The sequence below is a fragment of the Hemitrygon akajei genome, chromosome 7, assembly GCF_048418815.1.
Source record: "Hemitrygon akajei chromosome 7, sHemAka1.3, whole genome shotgun sequence".
Taxonomy (NCBI): Eukaryota; Metazoa; Chordata; class Chondrichthyes; order Myliobatiformes; family Dasyatidae; genus Hemitrygon; species Hemitrygon akajei.
The window spans coordinates 31569189-31593055 of NC_133130.1; the positions used below are offsets into that span (position 1 = coordinate 31569189).

Here is a 23867-nt window from a genome sequence, read left to right on the forward strand (position 1 = left end):
ATTGTGTTGGAAAAGAATGCAGAAAGGCAAGGTACAATGTAAAACCAAAGGTTTCTTAAAACTTTGAATTACTTATCTAACAACATTAAATTTATACAGCTCCTTTAAAACCTGATGCATTCAAGGGTAGACAAACTTTTGGCTACTCAGCTTATGGAATTTAAGGAATGCCTGCCATTTTTCAAGTAGAAGAAGCAAAGTAAAGACAGACCTTGCTTCCAGCTCCCAGAAGGAAATGTCATCAGACGTCCACGGGTTTGAAGGTTCAGGGCTTATGAGAAATGGATCAAATTCCATATACTGCTCTGTGTATCCTATCAGACTAAAATCAAAATAAACAGCTCATAAGATAAAAGCATCCTGCATGCATGATTATCATACCAATTACTACGGTTTCTAAATAAAGGGTTAATTGGTCTTCAAATATAGCAATAAGAAATTCAAATAAAGATGACTGTTCCTGGAGTTTCTGTGAATATGACAGAAGAGACATTAAATCTTTTCTGCATGATACAGTATACAGCACAATATGTCTATGATTTGTGAATATTTTATCCATCTAACTTTGATGTGTTCAGACTGGCAAGTGTGGATCGGGACAGGCTGTTTTCTGGACAGGGTGTACTTGGAAAGTGGGAGGCCTTCAAAAATGAGATTTTGAGAGAACAAAGTTTGTATGTCCCTGACAGAATAAAAAGTAAAGATAACAAATGTATGGGACCTTGGTTTTCAAGGGATTTTGAGGCCCCTGTTAAGAGAAAAAAGGAGATGCCTGGCAGGTATAGGCAAGTCAGAATAAATGAGGTGCTTATTCAGTACAAGAAATGCAGGAGAACACTTCAAGTCAAGTCAAGTCACTTTTATTGTCATTTCGACCATAACTGCTGGTACAGTACATAGTAAAAATGAGACTTTTTCAGGACCATTGTGTTACATGACACAGTACAAAAAGTAGACTGAACTACGTAAAAAAAAAACAGAGAAAGCTACACTAGACTACAGACCTACACTGGACTGCATAAAGTGCACAAAAACAGTGCAGGCATTACAATAAATAATAAACAGGACAATAGGGCAAGGTGTCAGTCCAGGCTTCGGTATTGTATTGAGGAGTCTGATAGCTTGGGGGAAGAAACTGTTACATAGTCTGGTTGTGAGAGCCCGAATGCTTTTCCCAGACGGCAGGAGGGAGAAGAGATTGTATGAGGGGTGCATGGGGTCCTTCATAATGCTGTTTCCTTTGCGGATGCAGCGTGTAGTGCAAATGTCCATGATGGCGGGAAGAGAGACCCCGATGATCTTCTCAGCTGACCTCACTATCTGCTGCAGGGTCTTGCAATCCGAGATGGTGCAATTTCCGAACCAGGCAGTGATGCAGCTGCTCAGGATGCTCTCAATACAACCCCTGTAGAATGTGATGAGGATGGGGGGGTGGGAGATGGACTTTCCTCAGCCTTCACAGAAAGTAAAGACACTGCTGGGCTTTCTTTGCTATGGAGCTGGTGTTGAGGGACCAGGTGAGATTCTCCGTCAGGTGAACACCAAGAAATTTGGTGCTCTTTACGATCTCTACCGAGGAGCCGTCGATGTTCAGCGGGGAGTGGTTGCTCCGTGCCCTCCTGAAGTCAACAACCATCTCTTTTGTTTTGTTCACATTCAGAGACAGGTTGTTGGCTCTGCACCAGTCCGTTAGCCGCTGCACCTCTTCTCTGTAAGCTGACTCGTCGTTCTTGCTGATGAGATCCACCATGGTCATGTCATCAGTGAACTTGATGATGTGGTTCGAGCTGTGTGTTGCAGCACAGTCGTGTGTTAGCAGAGTGAACAGCAGTGGACTGAGCACGCAACCCTGGGGGGCCCCCATGCTCAGTGTGATGGTGTTGGAGATGCTGCTCCCGATCCGGACTGACTGAGGTCTCCCAGTCAGGAAGTCTAGGATCCAGTTGCAGAGGGAGGTGTTCAGGCCTAGTAGGCTCAGCTTTCCAATCAGTTTCTGAGGGATGATTGTGTTGAATGCTGAACTGAAGTCTATGAACAGCATCCGAACGTACGTGTCTTTTTTGTCCAGGTGGGTTAGGGCCAGGTGGAGGGTGATGGCAATGGCGTCATCTGTTGAGCAGTTGGGACGGTACATAAACTGCAGGGGTTCCAGTGAGGAGGGCGGCAGGGTCTTGATATGCCTCATGACGAGCCTCTCGAAACACTTCATGATGATGGATGTGAGTGCGACAGGATGGTAGTCATTTAGGCAGGACACTGAAGACTTCTTCAGCACAGGGACGATGGTGGCGGCCTTGAAGCACGTTGGAACGGTGGCGCTGCTCAGGGAGATGTTAAGAAAGAAATCAGGAGGGCTAAAAGAAGGCATGAAGTTGCTCTAGCAGACAAGGTGAGGGAAAATCCTAAGGGATCCTACAGATATATTAAGAGCAAAAGGATTGCAAGGGACAAAATTGGTCCTCTGGAAGACCAGAATGGTCGTCCATGTGTGGAGCCAAAACAGATGGAGGAGATTTTAAATGTGTTCTTTGCATCTGTATTTGCTCAGGAGACAGATAGAGAGTCTACAGAAGTGAGGCAAAGCAGCATCAACTTCATAGATCTGGTACAGATTACTGAGGAGGAGGTATTTGCTACCCTGAGGCAAATCAGGGCAGATAAATCTCCAGGACTTGACTAAGTGTTCCGTTGGCTCCTACGGAAGGCAAGTACAGAAATTCCTGGGGCCTTAGCAGAGAGACTTAAAACATCCTTAGCGGCAGGGCAACTACCGAAGGATTGGAGGTTAGCCAATGTTGTTCTGCTGTTTAAAAAGTACACTAAAGAGAAGCTAGGAAATGACAGGTCAGTGAATCTGACATCAGTTGTTGGAAGTTATTCCAAGGGACCGGATATTTAATTATTTGGATAGACATGGACTGAGTAAGGATAGTCAGCATGACTTAGTACGTGGAAGGTCATGTCTAACCAACCTTATAGAGTTCTTTGAGGAAGTTACCAGGGAAGTGGATGAGGGCAAGGCAGTGGATGTTGTCTACATGGATTTTAGTAAGGCACTTGCCAAGGTCCTGCATGGGAGTCTGCTCATGAAGGTTCAGTCGCTTGGCATTCAGAATAAGGTAGTAAACTGCATGACATTGGCTTTGTGGGAGGAGCCAGAGAGTGATAGTAGAGGGCTGCCTCTCTGACTGGAGGCCTACGACTAGTGGTGTGCTGCAGGGATTGGTGCTGGGTCCATTGTTGTTTGTCATCCATATCAATGATCTGGATGATAATGTAATTAACTGGATCAGCAAATTTGTGAATGACTCCAAGATTGGGGGTGTAATGGACAGTGAGAAAGACTATCATGGCTTGCAGCAGGATCTGGATCAGCTGGAAAAATGTCAGACAAGTGCGATGGTTTGCACTTCAGTAGGACCAGCCAGGGTAGGTCTTAACTAGCAAAGGCAGGGCACTGAAGAGTGTGGTAGAACAAGGGGACTTGGGAATAAAGATACATAATTCATTGAAAGTGGTGTCACAGGTAGACAGGGTCATAAATAGAGCTTTTGGCATTTCGGCCTTCATAAATACATGTATTGAGTAGAGAAGGTGGGATGTTATGTTAAAGTTGTATAAGATGTTGGTGAGTATGGAGTGCAGTTTTGGTCACCTATCTACAGGAAAGATGTAAACCAGGGTGAAAGAGTACAGAAAAATTTACAATGGTGTTGTTGGGTCTGGAAGACCTGAGATATAAGGAAAGATCAAATAGGTTAGGACTGTATTCTTTAGAACCTAGAAGATTGAGAGGAAAGTTATACAAAATTATGAGGGGTATATATAGGGTAGCTACAAGAAGGCTTTTTTCACTGAGATTGGGTGGGACTACAACTGGAGGTCATAGGCTAAGGGTAAAAGCTTAAGGGGAACATGAGGAGAAACAACTTCATTCAGAGGGTTGTGAGAGTGTGGAGTGAGCTGCCGGCTTCGTTTCAACATTTAAGAGAAATTTGGATATGTACATGGTAGTAAGGGTATGGAGGGCTATGGTCTCAGTGCAGGTTGATGGGAGAAGGCAGTTTAAATGGTTTCAGAATGGGCTAGATGGGTCAAGGGGCCTGTTTCTGTGCTGTACTTCTCTATAACTCAATGGCTTATTCAAATGGGAAAAGAAAGAAGTCAAAATATTTGTTTCCTGAGCAGAAGTAAGATTGTCAGAATGTTCTGTTGATTTGGAATGAATGGATGGTATTTATATGAAGAACACTCAAAATGCTGGAGGAACTCTGTGGATGGGGCAGCATCTATGGAGGGAAAAAGGCAACATTTATGGGTCTAGATCCTTCATCAGGAATGTTTTGTAAGAGAGGAGAGCAGGAGAAAAAAGCAAATGGGTGAAGTAAGTGCTGGCAGGTGATTGGTGAATCCATCTGAGAGGTGTGTGATTGGAGGAGAGCAGGAAAGATGTAAGAAGCTGGGAGTTTATAGGTGGAAGTGACGAAGAGCTGAAGTAGATTGACTCTGAAAGGAGAGGAGAGTGCAAAGTGGGCCATTGAATAAAGAGTAGGAGCTGAGATGGGAAATGGGAAGGAAGAATGTGCAGGTGTTGGGCAGATTAAAGGGTGGGGAGGCAAAAGAGACGAGGTAATAAGGCTGGTGGGATAAAGGGAAGAATTGTATTTCTATGGTACAGTATTTAATGGTATTTATATAGCAATGTTTACCCCATAATAAGTCCCAAAAAGACTGTGCAGAACAAAGAGCAGAGCTATGAATGACCAGTCAATTGTCCTTTATAGTATATTGATTACTAGATGTTGGCCATGACTTTGTTGGAACTTACTTTTCTTTTTGAAACTGCAACCAGATATATATTCTGATTAATATCTGAAGCAAAAGGTGATTGTTCTCACAATGCAACACTCCTTCACTAAAATTTCAGTCTAATTAATATATTTAAGGTCCAGATTTGGATTTGAATGCAAGGCATTCAAAATACTACCAATTGATAGAATCTATGGGTGAAGGTCTGATGCAATTAGTGGAAGTAACGGGCTAACATATGCAGGCATGAAGCACGATTAACATATTATGCCTAGTATAGAGAAGATGGCCAAAAATCAAAGAAACATCTGCAAATTATGAAATGGAAAATCGAACCCTACCTTTCTGCAACTTTTGACATTTTTAACCGATGCCTGTCCAGCTGCATTTGCCAGAATTTTATCTGTAAAAGGAAAGTACATCAAAATAAACTCACAAAATTGTACAACATTGCTCTTATATAACACTACTGCTACTCACCTGATCAATACTACTCACCTGCTGATGTAGCTCTTCTACTGTCGGCTGCTTTGCTTCTGGCGCAGGGACATGAGTAGGACTGTGACCTCGGACATCATTTTGTAATCCATAGACGGACTAAACACAAGACGGAAATAAGAATAATTTGGAAATGTAAGTCCCTGGCTTGCCTCATATCTAGCTGATGTTGGCTTTTAATACACATGGGGACTTTACGAAATAGAAGCAAGAACCCTCTACAAGGGAGTTCACCACTCAATAGGAGCTTTCTGGAGTCCTTTCATGGAGTTACAAAATATTTGCTTAATTTAGCCACAATTTACTGATTCCCCTAACTATGACTAGTTTAAAGCAATTGGTAATTTAGAGTTACTTACAGCTAACTAGACAGGTATACTAGATGAAGTATAGCTTTAAGAAGCTGTCAGAAAAGTTCTAGGAAGTTTCGCTGCCTTCCTCGATCCAAATTGATCAGCATTAAAGACCAAGGCCTAAGAAGAAATCACATTTGGTGTCCGGCATAATTTATGTTTCGTGTGTTGTTTTGCATCCATACTCTGATGCCACAGCAAGCAAGTTTTGCATTGCGCCTGTCCCTCACTACTTGTACATATGACAATAAACTGAACTTGATGTGTGATTATGATCACTATGAAAACTATGTCTACTTTGGAATAAAATAGATTGCTTTATTAGTCATAATTATATATAACTTATGGTTAATTTAGGCTTTTGTTATTAATGCTACTTTCATGATGTTGTATACCTGTGATGATGCTGCGAGTAAGTTTTTCATTTCATCTGTGCATACCTGTACTTGTGCACTTGACAATAAAATCAAGCTTGACTTTGACCACTCTTCATTTCCAACTGAATTGCAAGCTTAGAATCATAGAAAATTACAGCACAGAAACAGGCCTTTTGGCCCTTCTTGGCTGTGCTGAACTATTTTTCTGCCTAGTCCCACTGACCTGCACCCAGCCCATATCCCTCCATACACCTCTCATCCATGTACCTGTCCAAGTTTTTCTTAAATGTTAAAAGTGAGCCCGCATTTACCATTTCATCTGGCAGCTCATTCCACACTCCCACCATTCTCTGTGTGAAGAAGCCCCCCGCAATGTTCCCTTAAAACCAGGGGTTCCCAACCTGGGGTGCCCGCACCCCCAGGGGGTGCGAGATGGAATTTCAAGGGGTGCAACAAAATGTGGCTTGTGTGCTTGAGTGACAAGTCACGAGTCATCACTCAGCCAGCTGCCAGTGTTCCTTGAGAAGTGGTAGTAACGTTTGTCCCAAGCACACTCCAGTCTCCCGTTGCCCGAGTCGAGAGAGACGTAAACTCACTCCAGTCTCCCGCTGCCCGAGTTAGCATTGAGGATTCTCATCAGTGTTACCTGGGAAGTTACACCTCAGAGTTGAGGAGTCTCATCAATTTACTGTTTACAATTTTTTCTGAATAAATTAGAATCTAATTGCTCAATTTATATTTGCATTTTATGCACAGAGTTAAAAGCTTATTTTTTTAAGTTCAATTTGTTCATCCGCAGTATTGTATGTGGTTCAATTTGTGGTTCAAAAATTAGAAATTAGACTTCTTCATCTTCAAATGTGATATTACTTTTGTAGGGGGTGCAAACATTAATCAAACATTTCCTAGGGGTGTGGGGCATAGAAAAGGTTGGGAACCACTGCTTTAAACTTTTCCCCCTTCACTCTTAACCCATGTCCTCTGGTTTTTTTCTCCCCTAGCCTCAGTGAAAAAAGCCTGCTTGCATTCACTCTATCTATACCCATTATAATTTTATATACCTCTTAAATCTGTATAGGTTCCATGACCTCACTACTTGTTTGCCTTATTTCCATTGACTCCATGCCAGTTTCCTTAGTAAATACAGATGCAAAAAAACCATTTAAGATCTCCCCCATTTCTTTTGGTTCCATACATTGCCGACCACTCTGATCCTCAAGAGGACCAATTTTATCCCTTACTATCCTTTTGCTCTTAATATTCCTGTAGAAGTTCTTTGGATTATCTTTCACTTTGACTGCCAAAGCAACCTCATGTCTTCTTTTAGCCTTCCTAATTTCTTTCTTAAGTTTTTTTTGTTGCACTTTTTATACTCCTCAAGTACCTTATTTGCTCCCTGTTTCCTATACATGTCATACATCTTTCTCTTCTTCTTTATCAGAGTTCCAAAATCCCTCGAGAACCAAGGTTCCTTATTCTTATTCACTTTGCCTTTAATCCTGACAGGAACATACAGACTCTGCACTCTGTTGTCTCTGCTTGTTGAGCCTTCAGATAATTACCGCATGGAATGCTGGCATCAGAGAGGATCCTAATAGTATTATTAGATTCTGCAAACAATGAGTAGTTTGGACGCTGTTATGAGTCCCTCACTTTTCAATGACTCAAAAATTTATTCATCCATGGGTTCTAACATTACCAATTTTAACATAGCTATTTGCAGTTTTACAAGATGTCTAATGTAATAAAATACCTCAATAACTTAGAATCAGAATCAGGTTTAATATCACTGTCATATGTTGTGAAATTTGCTGTCTTTGTAGAATGCAATTCATAATAATAGAGAAAAATGTGTGTGTGTGTGTGTGTGTGTGTGTGTGTGTGTGTGTGTGTGTGTGTGTGTGTGTGTGTGTGTGTGTGTGTGTGTGTGTGTGTGTGTGTGTATAATAGTTAAATTAAACAAGTAATGCGTGACTCACTGAGTGTGTGTCTTCAGACTTCTGTACCTCCTTCCTGATGGTAGAAATGATAACATACCATTTCCCCTACTTCATCTATCTGGCAGATCCATAATCTGGAGCATTTCGATAAAAAGTTCTTTTATAACTTTTCTATAAGTTGTCTAACAAGAAAACTGGCCATGGTGGGATATACACTTTATTGCTTCCTATTTGTTTCCCAGTGTGTTAGATTCTATTTTAGATACCATGCTTTTCCAATGCATGAGTGATACATGCACTCAGCTCAACATTGGTCTCTCAGTAAACAATGCCCTACAATATTCTGTCAACACATTTCAGTAATGAATTAGGCACCACTATATTCTACCAGTTCTTTAGGTTTCTTGTTGTTCTGCCAATACATTTGGTTGTACAATGCTCTGTTGATATTTTGGAATTCTCAGTGTGCTGCCAATATACTGAATCTACAATATTTTGTCTCAGTACTCTGCTTCACATTGGACCCTATATTTCTCTTGTCAGAATAGTAAGTTGAACAATCTTTTCTCAGGAGTTTTGAAAGTACATTTTACCTTTCTTGTTTTGTGAGGATTTCTCATTCGGGAAGATTTCTTTATGTCCACTTCAGTAGTATTTACACATCCTGGCTAAAAGCAAGAAGAAACAAATTTTAAATTTATACTTATCGTACCTTTCATCTACAGGCATCTGACATAAGGTACAACATGAAAAAGTACTAGAAAGTGTTGATCTTCTGTACATAAGGAACATGAATAAAGCAAAACTTTGCACTAATGACCTGAGGTTTCAAATGTTCTTAAAATAGTGTCTAATTATATAGGAAAAAATGAAGCACAGACTAATAAAATGACTTGATGAGCACTGGGACCCAAAAATACATTGCAACTCACAGTATGGAACTATACATCAGTATGCTACAGAATACCCACTGGGCTTCTTTTGTGTAATATTCATCCAGCTCCTTTGTGTTGTAGAAATGATTTGACCCAAAGTATATAATCAGTTAAAAAAGTATAGTGACGTCAAGTTTTCCCAGAGAAAATGCCCATTAGGCTCCCAATGGAGAAAAATGGTTAATGAAAATAAAAGGAGATAAAATGGTATTTCAAACAAGTCAAGGCAATCTCACAGTCTAGAAATTCCACTGTGCACAGTGATACACAATGGACTTTTAACAGGAGAACTGGCTGTACACTTATCACATCAATTCTGATGTTTGCAATTTTTCTCCCAAGTATAAAAACTAAATCCCATGTTGCTTAGGTATTTTATGGCATACAATAGCATAAATTACATGAAACTCACTTATGCAGGCACAGTAAGACAGATGGGTCATTTAAGTGGATGCCAGCCTTCATAACAAGGGTAATGTTGCTGATATTTAAATAGATGATTCCATGGAGGTCCCAAGCCTGTGGTTTGGGGCCAGGAACTCATTTAAAGTAGGCTTCTGTTAAATTTAAACTTCAAGCTTCAAGATTGCTTAATGTCATTTCCAGTACATGAGTGTAAAGGAGAACAAAATAATTGTTACTCCGGATCTGATGCACCACACAAAAAAAACACAATAAGATAAAGAAAACAATAATAAAAACACAATATATATAAAAACAAAACATAGATTATATATACATAGATTGATTGTATATACAGTACATAAAATGATGCCAGGTTCAGGAGAGTCTGTACATAAGATGACTATGAAAAAGTAGTACTGTTGGCGTGGGACATTCAATCCAAGAGCAGGGTGGGTGGGATCCTTCATGACATTGCTGGCCCTTTTCTGGCACCTTTCTGTATAGATGTCCTTGATAGTGGCTTGACTGGTGCTGGTGATGCGTTGGGCAGGTTTGCTTACCCCTTGCAGGGCCTTCCTATATGCTGCAGTGCAGTTTCCGTACCGTACAGTGATGCAGCATGTTAGGATGCTCTCTATTGTACACCCGTAGAAGGCCATGAGTATTGGTATGCATAGTCCAGCTCTCTTCCGTCTCCTCATAAAGTGTGCTTTCTTGATTGTGTGGGATGTGTTCTGGGAACATGAGAAGATGGTCACTCCCAGAAGTTTGACACTGCTCGCAGCTTCCACTGGTGTGCCGCTGATGTTAGGAGGGGTGTGAATGGTGCAAGTTCTCTTGAAGTCAATAACAATCTCCTTTGTCTTATTGACATTGAGGAAGGAGCTATTTGCCTGGCACCAGGCACCTCCATCTCTTCATTGCCATCGGCAAACTTGACAATGTGATTACTCGGGTATTTGGTCACGCAATCATGTGAGCAGAGTGTACAGCAAGGGGCTCAGCACACAGCCCCTAGGGGCACCGGTGTTGATGATGATGGGGAAGGAGGAGCACTGCGCATCCTGACTATCTGAGGTGTGTTAGTTAGGAAGTCGAACACCCAGTTGCATGGTGGTGTGTTTAGACTGACAATCCAGGAGTTTGTTCACCAAGATCTGTGGGACAATAGTGTTGAATGCCGAATTGAAATCCAGAAACAATATTCTGACATAAGTGTCCTTGTTTTCTAGGTGTGTCAGGACCAGCTGCACGACAGGTGCTGTGGCATCTGCCGTAGAGCAGTTTTGTTGATAAGCATATTGGTCAGTATCTGGTGTGGCAGGAATGGATGTTTTGATGTGTACTATTCCCACCTGTTCAAAGTACTTCACCCCATATTGCAACTTCCCCTCTCCTAACCTACTAATTCCCATGACACCATACCATAACTTCAATACACCCCACTCTGTATCAGAGCAGATAAAGACCACAAGAAATGGTGTAAGACACTGCTAATCTCCTCGTGCAAGTAGTGAGCCCCCACTCACTACTTCTCTGACCTCTTTCCACAGACCAAGTGTCTGGAGAAAGTCCTTTGAGTCTAGTACACAAAAGAATTATGCTGTTCTTGTACAAACCACCCAATGGTCCTGTTTATGTGCCTTTATCGTTCTGAAGTATTCCTAGGCGTGGATGCCAATTACCGTCTGATGTAGACGCCATAAAAGCAGAAGGAAGTGCATTTCTTTGGGCAGCCTGATTAATCGTCCACATAGTAAGTAGGTTGGCTCTGCTCTGTACGTTTATCTCTCTGAGCTTGTTTTCCGGAAAGAATCTGTGTCTAGCTGATAATTTATTTCCAAATGGCACATCTGCTCTGCCCAGTCAATACCTTCAGGTGGCAGTGTGGCCTCAGACCCAAGCACAGTGGATCCTGAGACTGTTATCATGCTGATGGCAGTGAGCAGTTGCGAAGTTCAGTTCATCAGCTAATCAGGTGGGGCTTTAGACATTCAGCATTAAATAATGAACATGTTTAGTTCTGTGCCAGCTAACAATCTCAAACAAAGCAGTGAGAAATTTGCCAAGATAAAAATATGGAGTGGGGCAACAGTGCCATATTGAGGGAACGTTGCTGGTTCTATCTGTGGAAATGTTTCCAAGATGGCAGAGCTGTGATTTCCATTGAGGTCGCACCTCTGATTTAGTTATTTCTTAGCTGGTTTTTAGGTTTGTAGGGATGGTTTTGGGGATAGAGAGGGGAGTTAGGGGTCATGTTAGGTTTTACGGACAGAGATGCTGCGGAATTAGAGGTCAGGCAGAAGACTAAGTCTTCGCTCTGTGCTCAAAGGCTTGTGATGTGGACTTGGGACATTTGTGGATGAGGGCTGGTGGACCCCCCCACCCCACCCGGGTCAGCGAGCAGCTGGCAGTTTTCAGAAATGGAGCTCTGTTCAGACAGGATGAATGAGGTCCGATGAACACCTGAGTCTGCAAATCGGTGAGACCAGAGTTCGAGGTATAATGCTTGTGGTCCTGTCTTCAGTGAGTCTGGAGTTTGAGGCCTAGTGAGAGTGACCATGGGGTCGATGCTGTGGACAGAGGCCTGAGCGTTGAATAGGAAATCCAGAAGTCGAGGCCTGTTGGCCAGAGACCCAAGTCTGCGAATGTCTGCAACCGTGTTGGGGAAGTTAAAGCCCAATGTCCTCAAGGCCGAGTCCAAATGCAAGTCCGCCGGAAGCTGAAGAAGATGGCCTATCCTAGCGTTAGTGGACTGTGTATGTGTGGGAGTGAGGAATGGTACCTGTTTTGCTCTTGTTGCTTTGTATGTTCTGTTTGTGTTCATTGATGTTCTACTGAGCATTGTGGGCATGCTAAATTGGTGCCAGAATCTGTGACACCACCTGCAGTGAACCCCAGCATATCCTCAGTTGTGTTGGTTGTTAACACAAACTATACATTTTGCTGCATATTTCAATGTGCTGGTTGGCATCCGTCTGTCGTGAAGGATAATGGGCGATCATCATCATCGGCACAAGTCTAGGTGGAAGGTATGGAGATCCGGAGATGCCCAGTTGACAAGAACCTCCTCTTGGCCTCATCAGTGTTGTCCAAAGGAAATCTTGTGAAGCAATATGTTTGGCACCAGCTTGGCTGTAGAAATGGTTGGAAGGATTATCAGTGATGTCCAGCTACCTTAGGGGTTCCACTCCGGATTTGCTGTCTGGGTTTACTCCCATAGCCTTCGTCTCTCCTGAGGCTGCCCACAAGGCTGTGGGGCTGGGGATTTCAGTGTACGTGTGATAAGTAAACTTGAATCTTGAAATCTTGACTCTTTCCTGTGAAGGATGAAGGCAGAGGCTCCAACTTCTACCTCAGCTGGATGCTACAGACCCGATTGCAGTATTTTTAACCCTGTGAGAGATTACTTAGCAAGGCCATTGTCAAGCATATACATGGGAGGCTGGTGCAGAAGGTTCAGTCACTTGGCTTTCAGGATGAGGTAGTAAATTGGATTTGACATTGACTTCACAGAAGGAGCCAGAGAGTGGTAGTACACGGTTGCCTCACTGACTGAAGCCCTGTGACTCGTGGTGTGCCGCAGAGTCTGGTGCTGAGCATGTTGTTATTTATCAATGACATTAATGATTTGGATCATAATATGGTAAACTGGATCAGCAAAGATGTGGATGACACCAAGATTGAGAGGATAGTGGATAGTGAGGGGTCTGGACCAGCCAGAAAAATGGGCTGAAAAATGGCAGGTGGAATTCAATACAGCCAAATATGAGGGGTTACATCTTGGGACGTTCAACCAGAGTTGGACTTACACAGTGAAAATTAGGGGACAGCGAGATGCTGTACAACAAAAAAGACCCATAATTCCTTGAAAGTGGCATTACAGTAAATAGGGTTGTAAAGAAAACTTTTGGCACAATAGCCTTCATAAACCAGAGTATTGGTACAAGTTCTGGGATATTATGTTGAAGTTGTATAACACATTGGTGAAGCCAAATTTGGAGCATTGTGTACAGTTCTGGTCACCTACCTACAGGAGAGATGTCAATAAGATTGAAAGAGTACAGAGAAAATTTACAAGGATGTTGCTGAGAATTGAGAACTTGAGCTACAGGGAAAGGGTGAATAGGTTAGGACTTTATTCCATGGAGCATGGAGCATAGGAAAATGAGGGGAAATATGATAGAGGTACACAAAAATATAAGAGGTATGGATTAAATTCTCTGCATCAGTAAATAAGGCACCTAAGTTCAACTACGAGTCTCCTCTTATGAAATGTGTCTCTAGCCTCACCCAGGAAATTAGCCCAGGGGCTCACCTGTTAAAATGAAACTTAATGTGGGAGCCAGCATGGTCCCAATTTCACACAGGATGAACCAGTTAGAATATTCTGCATTTTGTCCTTTTTTTTCCCCTTTGTACTACTTTGATCTGTCTGGATGGCACAGAAGCATAATCTTTTCACTGTGCCTTGGTACCAAACACTACGTTAAAATATTAACTTTGAGGAAAATCTTGACCCACTAACTTGACTCCGGTTGCTGCAAATTGGTGAATCAAAGTTATGGTTTAAAAGAAATATGGGAGAGGCAGCAGATAATGGCCTCAACTTGAATCTGTTCCTCCCTCCACAGATGCTGCCAGACTTGCCAGAAATCTTCCCAGCATTTCTGTTTTTATATTCTCCGTGGCTCCTCTGCACATGATTATCATGTCATAAAGCTCGAAGAATTACTGAAAACTCTGACAACTCACCCTTGATGACGCAGTTCCTGGATTAATAACTTGCCTCTACCACATAGTGCAGTGCAGTGATTGGATTCTATTTCTAGAAATGCCAAATGAATGGCTGAGATTTGCTTCAATTATGTCCTGACCGTTTCATTAAAGCCAAGAGATACAGCAGCTTGCAAATTCTTTGTTGCTGGAAAACTAAAATATGCAAAACTGTATAAGCCATAAAAGCTGTTTTTATTTGTTGTTATGATTAACAGGAGGTTAATCTATTGAAGATTATTCCTGTTTAACTTAAAATGTGAATTATTTAAGGTCAACCCAACATAAATTGAGAAAAACAACACAAAACAATTGAAGAGAATGTTCAGTTTTTTTTTGTCAACAGACAAAATATAAAAACCAATATTATATCTATTCACAAACATTTTGGCTTCTTCTCTTTAAACTGTTAATCTTTATGTAAGTTCTCTAATTAATCGTAATTATTTTAGAAGAATCTGATGAAATGACAGAGGTAAAGTGTATACTGATTCCCTGGGCTCGTACTGATGGCGTGGCAGAAAATCAGACAACTTTCTCGTAGCAATTCTATATCTTAGAATAATGAACTGTCCTCCACCTTCTCCACACATTGCTCTCCAATCGCTCCACACCAGCCCCAACCGTATCAACGAACCCGCAGACAGAAGGGATGCTGTTGTAGTCTGGCAGACCAGCCTTACCTTGCTGAGGCCAGGCAGCAACTCTCAGACACCTCCTCTTACCTACCCTTTGAAAGGGACCCTCACCAGACCAGCAAAAATCTGTTTCCAATGCCATTACTAACTTCATCAACTCTAGAGAACTCCCATCCACTGTCACCAGACTCATAGTTCCCTTACTCCACACTGCTTGTTTCTACCTCCTACCTAAGATCCACAAACTTGACAGTCTGGGTAGGCCCATTGTCTCTGCCTGCTCCTGCCCCACTGAACTCATGCCCACAAACCTCGACTCCATTCTATTACCCTTGATTTATTTCCCTCCAACCTACATCCATGACACTTCACATGCTCTCTCAATCTCCTCCACAAATTTCAATTCCCTGGCGCTGACTGCTTCATTGTCACCATGGATCTCCAGTCCTGTACATTTCTATCCCCCATCAAGAAGGCTTTAAAGTTCTCCATTTCTTTCTCAACAAAACCTAACATTTCCCACTGTTACCTTGAAATCACCACTTCCTACCATCCCCTGTAAAAATGCTATTCCCCTTTCTCAGTTCCTTTGCCTCCACTACATCTGTTTCCAGGATGAAGCTTTCCATTCCAGGATAACAGGGATGCCCTCATTCTTCAAAGAATGGGGTTTCCCTTCCTGCACCACTGATGCTGCCTTCACCCGCAGTGCCTCCATTTCCTAGACATCTGCGCATACCAATTTTCCTCTCGGCCCCAATCTCCTTCAGATCCCTTCATGCCCTGATCAGTCAAGAATCTATTGACCTCTGCCTTAAATATACATAAAGACTTGGCCTCTACAGCTGCCAGTGGTAATGAATTCTACAGGTTCACCACCCTCTGGCTAAAGGAATTCTTCCATACTTCTGTTCTAAAAGGACACCCTTCTATTTTGAGGCTGTGTCATCTGGTCTTAGACACTCCCACCATAGGGAACATTCTCTCCACATCCACTCTGTCAAGGCCTTTCACTATTTGATAGGTTTTGTAAGGTCACCCCTCATTTTTCTAAATTCCAGTGAATGCAGGCCTCGAGCCATCAAACTCTCTTCATAAGACTAGCCATTTTATCCTGGAATCACTTTAATGAACCTCCTTTGAACCCTCTCCAGTTTCAGCACATATTTTCTAAGATAAGAAGCCTAAACCTGCTCAGAATACTCTAAGTGAGGCCTCAACAGTTGCTTTATAAAGTCTCATCATACATCCTTGCTTTATATTCTAGTTTTCTTGAAATTAATGCTAACATTGCACTTGCAACATCAACTGGTTCTCTTTTGTCTACCTGCTTGTTATTTTTTCAAAGTATTTCAACACATCTGCCAGGTAAGATTTTACTTTGAGGAAACCATGCTGATTACAGCCTATTTTATCACGTGTCTCCAAGTACCCCAAAGCCACATCTTTAACAAATGACTCCAACATCTTCTGATCACTGAAGTCAGACTAACTAGCCTATCATTTCTTTTCTTCTGCCTCTTTCCCTTCTTGAAGAGTGCAGTGACATTTGCAATTTTCCAGTCTTCTGGAACCATTCCAGAATCTAGTGATTCTTGAGAAGTTATTACTAATGCCTCCACAATCTCTTCAGCCACCTCTTTCAGAACCCTGGGGACCATGTGGTCCATGTGACTCATCTACCTTCAGATCTTTCAGTTTCCCAAGAACCTTCTCTCCAGTAATGGTAACTTTGCACACTTCATGACCCCTGACATCTGGAACTTCTGCCATACTACTAGTGTCTGCCACAGTCAAGACCAATACAAAATACTTATTTAGTTCGTCCAACATTTTGTTGCCCCCCATTTCTACCTCTCCAGCATTGTTTTCCAGTGGTCTGATATCCACTCTTGCATCTCTTTTGCACTTTATGTGTCTGAAAAAACTTTTGGTACTCTCTTTAATATTATTGACTAGCTTATTTTGGATTCCATCTTTATCTTCTTGATGTCTTTTTTAGTTGCCTTCTGTTGGTATTTAAAAAGCTTCCCAATCCTTGATCTTGCCACAAATTTTTGTTCTGCTATATGTCTTCTTTTTGCTGTTATGTTGACTTTGAAGTGCCTTGTTAGCCATGGTTGTGTCATAGAAACTTAGAAAAACCTACAGCACAATACAGGCCCTTCTGCCCACAAAGCTGTGCCAAACATGTCCTTACCTTAGAACTACCTAGGCTTACCCATAGCCCTCTATTTTTCTAAGCTCCATGTATCCATCCAGGAGTCTCTGAAAAGACCCTATCGTTTCTACCTCCACCGCCGCCGCCGGCAACCCATTCCATACTCTCACCACTCTGCGTAAGAAACTCACCCCTGACATCTCCTCTGTACCTAAAGTCATCTTTCCTTCAGAATACTTCTTCAACTTTGGGATGTATATATCCTGTACCTTCTGAATTGCTTCCAGAAAATCCAGCTATTGCTGGTCTGCCATCATCCCTACCACTATTCTTTTCCAATCAAGTTAGGCTAACTCCTCTCTCATGCTTTTGTAATATCCTTTACTGCACTATAATACTGATACATCTGACATGAGCTTTTCCTTCTCAATGTCAGGATAAATTTGATCATATTATGATCACTTTCCCCTCAGGGTTCTTTTACCTTAAGATCTCTAATCAATTCCAGTTCATTGCACAATACCCAATCTAGATTAGCTGATCCTCCAGTGGGCTTAACCATGCTCTAAAAAGCCATCTTGTAGACATTCTAAAAATATCCCCTCTAGGAATCCTTCAGCAACCTGATTTCCCCAATTTATGTATTGAAATCCCCCTGACCATTGTAACATTATCCTTTTGGCATGCATTTTCTATCTCCTGTTGTAATTTGTGGACCACATCCTTACTACTGTTTGGGAGACTGTATATAACTCCTATCAGGGACTTTTTAGCCTTCAGTTCCTTAGCTCGATCCACAATGATTCAACATGTTCTGACCCTATGTCATCTCTTTCAAATGATTTAATTTCATTTTTTACCAACAGATCCACACCACCCCCTATCCTTTCAATACAATGTGTATTCTTGGACATTAAGCTCCCAGCTATAATCTTTTTTCAGCCATGATTCAGTGATGCCTATCACTTGCCAATCAGTGACTGTGCTACAAGTTCATTGACCTTATTCCATATACTGTGAGCATTCAAATATAATTCCTTTAGTCCTGTATTTATCTTTTTCTATTTTGTCTGCCTTTTACATTGCAATTCATCCTGCTGACTACAATTTTGCCCTTTCATCAGCCTATCCTTGCTAGGAGTCTCACTATCACTCTGGTTCCCACTCCCCTGCCAAATTAGTTTACATCCGAACAACTCTAGTCAACCTGCCCAAAAGGATTTTGGACCTCCTTGGGTTTAGGTGTAACCTGTCATACCTTCACCAAAATAGATCCCAGTGATCCATAAATCTGAACCCCTGCCCCGTGCACTAGTTCCTCAGCCACACATTAATCTGCAAGATCATCCAATTCTTACGTTCAACACGTGGTACGTGGAACAGGCGGCAATCCAGGGATTACTACCCTGGAGGTCCTGTTTCTCAGCTTCCTACCTAGCTTCCTAAATTCTCTCTTCAGGACCTCCTCACCTTGTCTACCTATCTCATTGGCACCAATGTGTACGGAGACTTCCGGCTGCTCACCCTCTCCCTTGAGAATGTAATGGACACCATCTGAAATATCCCAGATCCTGGCACCATGGAGGCAACATACCATCTGAGTCTCTCTGTCATGCCCATAGAACCTCATCACTGAGCCTTTGACTAAGGAAACTCCTGTCAACACTGCAGTCCTCTTCACAGCATTGATCTACTGAGCCACAGCAACAGACTCAGTGCCAGAGACCTTAAGACCAAAAGATCATAAGACATAGGAGCAGAATTAGGCCATTCAATCCATTGAGTCTGCTCTGCCATTCCATCATGGCTGATCTCAGATTCCACTCAACCCCGTACACCTGCCTATCCTTTGATGCTCTGACCGATCAGGAAACTATCAACGTCTGCCTTAAATATAAGATAATATCAAATCTATCTAGTATGATGTATGATGTTGTAGAAATAAAAGACAGTATCAAATTAAAAGCTCATGTGTACAAAGTCGTAAAGAGTAGTGGGAGACTGGAGGATTGCGAAAACTTTAAAAAAAGCAACAGAGACCAGCTAAAGAAGAAATAAGGAAATAAGGAAGATAGAGTATGAAAGTAAATTAGCACCAAATATAAAAACAGATAGCAAAAGTTTTTATAAATATATAAAGTGGAAGAGGATGGCTAAAGTCAGTGTAGGTCCCCTGGAAGATGATGGGAAAATTGATATTGGTTGATAAGGAAATGGCTGAGGCATTGAAAGACTAATTTATGTTGGTCTTCACGATGGAGGACACGTCTAGAATGCCAAAGAAGGATGTTATGAATGAAATGCGAGGTGAGGACCTTGATAAAATCACTGTCACTAAAGAGATAGTGATGAACAAGCTAGAGGGCTGAAGGTAGATAAGCCCCCTGATCCTAATGGGATGCATCCCAGGGTGCTGAAGGAATTAGCGGAGGTTATATTAGACATGTAGGTAATCATTTATCAAAAATCTCTGGACTCTGGGGAGGTCCTGGTGGATTGGAAGACAGCAAATGTCATGTTACTTTTAAAAAAAGGATGTAGGCAAAAGGCGGGCAATGATAGGCCAGATAGCTTAACATCTGTAGTCAGAAATTGCTTGAAGTTGTCATTAAGGAAGAAACAGTGAAACATTCAGAAAGGAGTGGTTCCATTAGACAGAGGCAGCACGGATTCAGAAAGGGCAGGTCCTGTTTGACCAACTTACTGGAGTTCTTTGAGGACATAATGAGTGTAGTGGATAGAGCGGAACAGGTAGATGTCGTATACCTGGATTTCCAGAATGTTTTCGATAAGGTTCCGCACAAGAGACTTATAAATCAGATAGGATGCATGGAGTCAGAGGAAGTGTATTGGCATAGATAGTGGATTGGTTAGCTGATAGAAGGCAGAGAGTCAGAGAGTTGGTATAAATGGGTGTTTCTCCAGTTGGCAGTCCGTGGTGAGTAGGGTGTCGCAGGGGTTGGTGCTGGGCCCACAGCTGTTTACCATTTACATTGATGGTTTGGAAGAGGGGACTGCGTAGCATTGCAAAATTTGCTGATGACACTAAACTGAGTGGAAAAGCAAATTGTACAGAGGATGTGGAGAGTCTGCAGAGGGATATAGATAGGTTAAGTGAGTGGGCCAAGGTCTGTTAGATGGAGTACAATGTTGGTAAATGTGAGATCAAACACGAGGAAATCTGCAGATGCTGGAAATTCAAACAGCAAAACACACAAGATGCTGGTGGAACACAGCAGGCCAGGCAGCATCTATAGGGAGAAGCACTGTTGACATTTCGGGCCAAGACCCTTTGTCAGGACCCCTGACGAATGTGAGAGCATCCACTTTGGAATGAATAATAGAAGAGCAGATTATTATTTAAATAGTGAAAGATTGCAGCATGCTGTTGTGCAGAGGGACTTGGGAGTGCTTGTGCATGAATTGCAAAAATTTGACCTGCAGGTACAACAGGTTATTAAGAAAACAAACGGAATGTTGGCCTTCATTGCTAGAGGGATTGAATTCAAGAGCAGGGAGGTCATGCTGCAACTATGCAGGGTACTGGTGAGGCCACACCTGAAGTACTGTGTGCAGTTCTCGTCTCCATACTTGAGGAAGGATATACTGGCTTTGAGGCTGCGCAGAGGAGGTTCAAACTGTTTGTCCCAGAGAGTGGTGAATCTGTGGAATTCTCTGCCCAGGGAAGCATCCTAATTAAATATATTTAAGAAACAGTTAGATAGGTTTTTACATAGTAAGGGAATTAAGGGTTATGGGGAAAAGGCAGGTAGATGGAGCTGAGTAACAGACAGATCAGCCATGATCTTATTGAATGGTGGGGCAGGCTCGATGGGCTGGATGGCCTACTTCTGCTCCTATTTCTTATGTTCTTATCTTCTTATATACCCACGGACTTGACCTCCACCGCAGTCTGTACAGAGCATTCCACAGATTTACTACTCTCTGGCTAAAAATAATCTTCCTTACCTCTGTTCTAAAGAGTCGCCCCTCAGTTTTGAGGCTGTGCTCTCTAGTTCCTATCACAGGAAACATCCTCTCCACATCCACCTTATCTAGTTCTTCCAACCTTTGATAGGTTTCAGAGAGATCCCCCGCATTCATCTAAATTCCAGTGAGTACAGGCCCAAAGCTGCCCAACACTCCTCATATGTTAACCCCTTCATTCCCGGAATTATCCTCATGAACCTCTTGTGGATTCTCTCCAATGACAACACATCCTTTCTGAGATATAGGGCCCAAAACTGTTGACAATACTCCCAGTGTGGACTGACTAATGTCTTATAAAAGCTCAACATTATCTATTTACTTTTAAATTCTATTCCCATTGAAATAAATGCCCACATTGCAGTTACCTTCTTTACCACTGACTCAACCTATAAATTAACCTTCTGGGAGTCTTGCATGAGGACTCCTAAGTCCCTTTGTACCTCTGATGTTTGAATCTTCTCCCCATTTAGATAATAATACGCACTACAGTTCCTTTTATCACAATACATTTCCTAACACTGTATTCCATCTGCCACTTTTGTGCCCATTATTCCAATTTGTCTAAGTCCTATTGCAGTACCTTTCCACCTATCTTTGTATCATCCACAGACAAAGCCATCAATTCCATTATTTAAATCATTGACAAACAATGTGAAAAGTAGCAATTGCAAAACTGACTCATGAGGAACACTACTAGTCACTGGCAGCCATCCAGAAAAGGTTCGTTTTATTCCCTTTCACTGCCTCCTACTTGTCAAATGTTCTGATACCCATACCAGTATCTTTCCTGTAATGCCACAGGGTTTTGTCTTGTTAAGCAGCCTCATGTGTGGCACTTATCAAATGCCTTCTGAAAATCCAAGTAAATGACAGCCACTGCCTTTCCATTGTCCACTGTGCTCACTACTTCCTCGAAGAACTCTAACAGATTTGTCAGGCAAGATTTTCCTTTACAGAAACCATGCTGACTTTAACTTATTTTCGTCATTAGTCTCCAAGAACCTTGAAACCTCATCTTTAATAATAGACTCTAACACTTTCCCATACACTGAGGTTAGGCTAACCGGCCTAAATTTCATTCTTTCCTTTTGCCTTCCTCCCTTCTTAAAGAGCGAAGTGGCATTTGCAATCTTCCAGTCCTCTGGAACCATGCCAGAATCAAGCGATTCTTTAAAGATCATTACCAATGAATCCATTATCTCTTCAGCAACCTATAGGATGTGGTCAGTCCATCTGGCCCAGGTGATGTATCCACCTTAAGACCTTAGAGTTTCCCTAGCACTTTTTCCTTTGTAATAGCAATGGCACTCACTCATGCTTTCTGACACTCACGGAACTCTGGAACACTGCTAGAGTTTTCCACAGTGAAGACAGATGCAAAGTACCCACTAAGTTAATTTGCCATGTCTTTGTCCCCCGTTAGTACCTCACCAGCATCATTTTCCAATGGTCCCTTTTGTTATCCTGCTTTATATTTTGGCAAGCTGGCCATCATATTTCATCTTTTCTTATAGCTTTTTTAGTTGCCTTTTGTTGGATTTTAAAAGCTTCCTAATCATCTAACTTCCCACTCACTTTCAACATCTTGTATGCCCTTTCCTTGGCTTTTATGCAGTCCTTGACTTCCCTTGTCATCCAGGGTTGCCTTCCCTGCCACTTGAGAACTTCTTCCTCTGTGGGATATATCTATCCTGTGCTTTGCAAACTATTCCCAGAAACTTCAACCATCTCTGCTCTGCCATTATCCCCACCAGTATCCACCTGAGCAAACTCCTCTCTCGTGCCTCTGTAATTCCCTTTATTCCATTGTGATACTGGGACATGTGAGTTATACTTCTCCCTCTCAAATTGCAGTATGAATTTAATCATATCGTGATGACTGCCTCCTAAGGGTTCTTTGTGTTGAGCTCCCCAATAAGATCTGGGTTATTACACAACACCCAATCTAAGATAGCCTTTCCCCGAGTTGGCTCAAGCACAAGCTGCTCTAAAAAAGCCATCTTGTAGGCATTCAACAAATTCCTTCTCTCGCAATCTGACACCAACTTAATTTTCCCAATCCTCTTGCATATTGTAGTTCCCCATTACAATTGTGTCATTACCCTTATTACAGGCCTTCTCCAGATCCCCTTGCAATCTCAATCCCACATCTTTGCTACTATTTGGAGGCATATATATGAATCGCATGATGGTTTTTTTATACCCACAAAGATTCAACATTCTCTAACTCTCTGCAAGGCAGTCACAATGTGCCCGTAGTGGAAGAAATAAATTTTCAAAGTGATGAATGGGATACCAATCAGAAAGCCTCCTTTTGCCTGGATGACATTGAGCAGTGCTGTTGGAGTTGCACTCATCTCGAGTTGTGCAAAGTATTCCTTTAAATGTAGCTTTTAGATGGTGGAAAGTCTTTGGTATCAAAACCTTTCCACCAACGATACCCATAATCTGCAATACTCTTGCATTACAATACATAAGCTAGGTTCATTTAGTTTCCAGTCAACGGCAATCTCCAACAGGATGAGGAGTCAGTGACAGTGATGTCATTGAGTGTCAAAAGGTGATGGTCACTGCCTAGTCCTTTGTACCACTTATCAGCCCATGTCTTCATATTGTTTGGGTATTGTGTGTAGGAATGAGCTATCCTGTTTGCTAATTGGTTGGAATGGGAATTGAATATTGCGCAATATTCAGAGAACGTCTCCACTCCTGACATTGACTTGAAAGGAAGGCACACAGGAACACAAGAAAGCAGAACTAATCTACCATGCCTGTCAAGACTGTTCCACCATTCAAAATGACTATGGTGCGAACCCAATCTGTTTCCACATTAAATATATCTAATGATCTTGCCTCCAACGTCTTTAGGGGCGGAGAGTTCCAGAGATCCATTACCCTCTGAGAGAAGAAAGTTCTATATGTATCAGTTTTTAATAATCAGTGCTTTATTTTGTAGCTGTATCCCTTCTTTGTAATTCTCCCATG

The 23867-nt window shown here is 42.0% G+C and overlaps 1 protein-coding gene across 3 annotated transcripts in view; it reads right to left on the bottom strand.

Annotated features, from left to right (window-relative positions):
- The window catches only part of LOC140730328 (regulator of G-protein signaling 7), a 463821-nt gene that overhangs the window by 34560 nt on the left and 405394 nt on the right, over positions 1-23867 (bottom strand). For all 3 annotated transcript variants that reach the window (XM_073050595.1, XM_073050593.1, XM_073050594.1), the window contains exons 10-13: positions 8571-8645; positions 5308-5406; positions 5151-5212; positions 212-322 (exon numbers count right to left, since the gene is read on the bottom strand). In XM_073050595.1, the coding sequence (XP_072906696.1) occupies positions 212-322; positions 5151-5212; positions 5308-5406; positions 8571-8645 (347 nt within the window). The remainder of the gene's footprint in view (positions 1-211; positions 323-5150; positions 5213-5307; positions 5407-8570; positions 8646-23867) is intronic.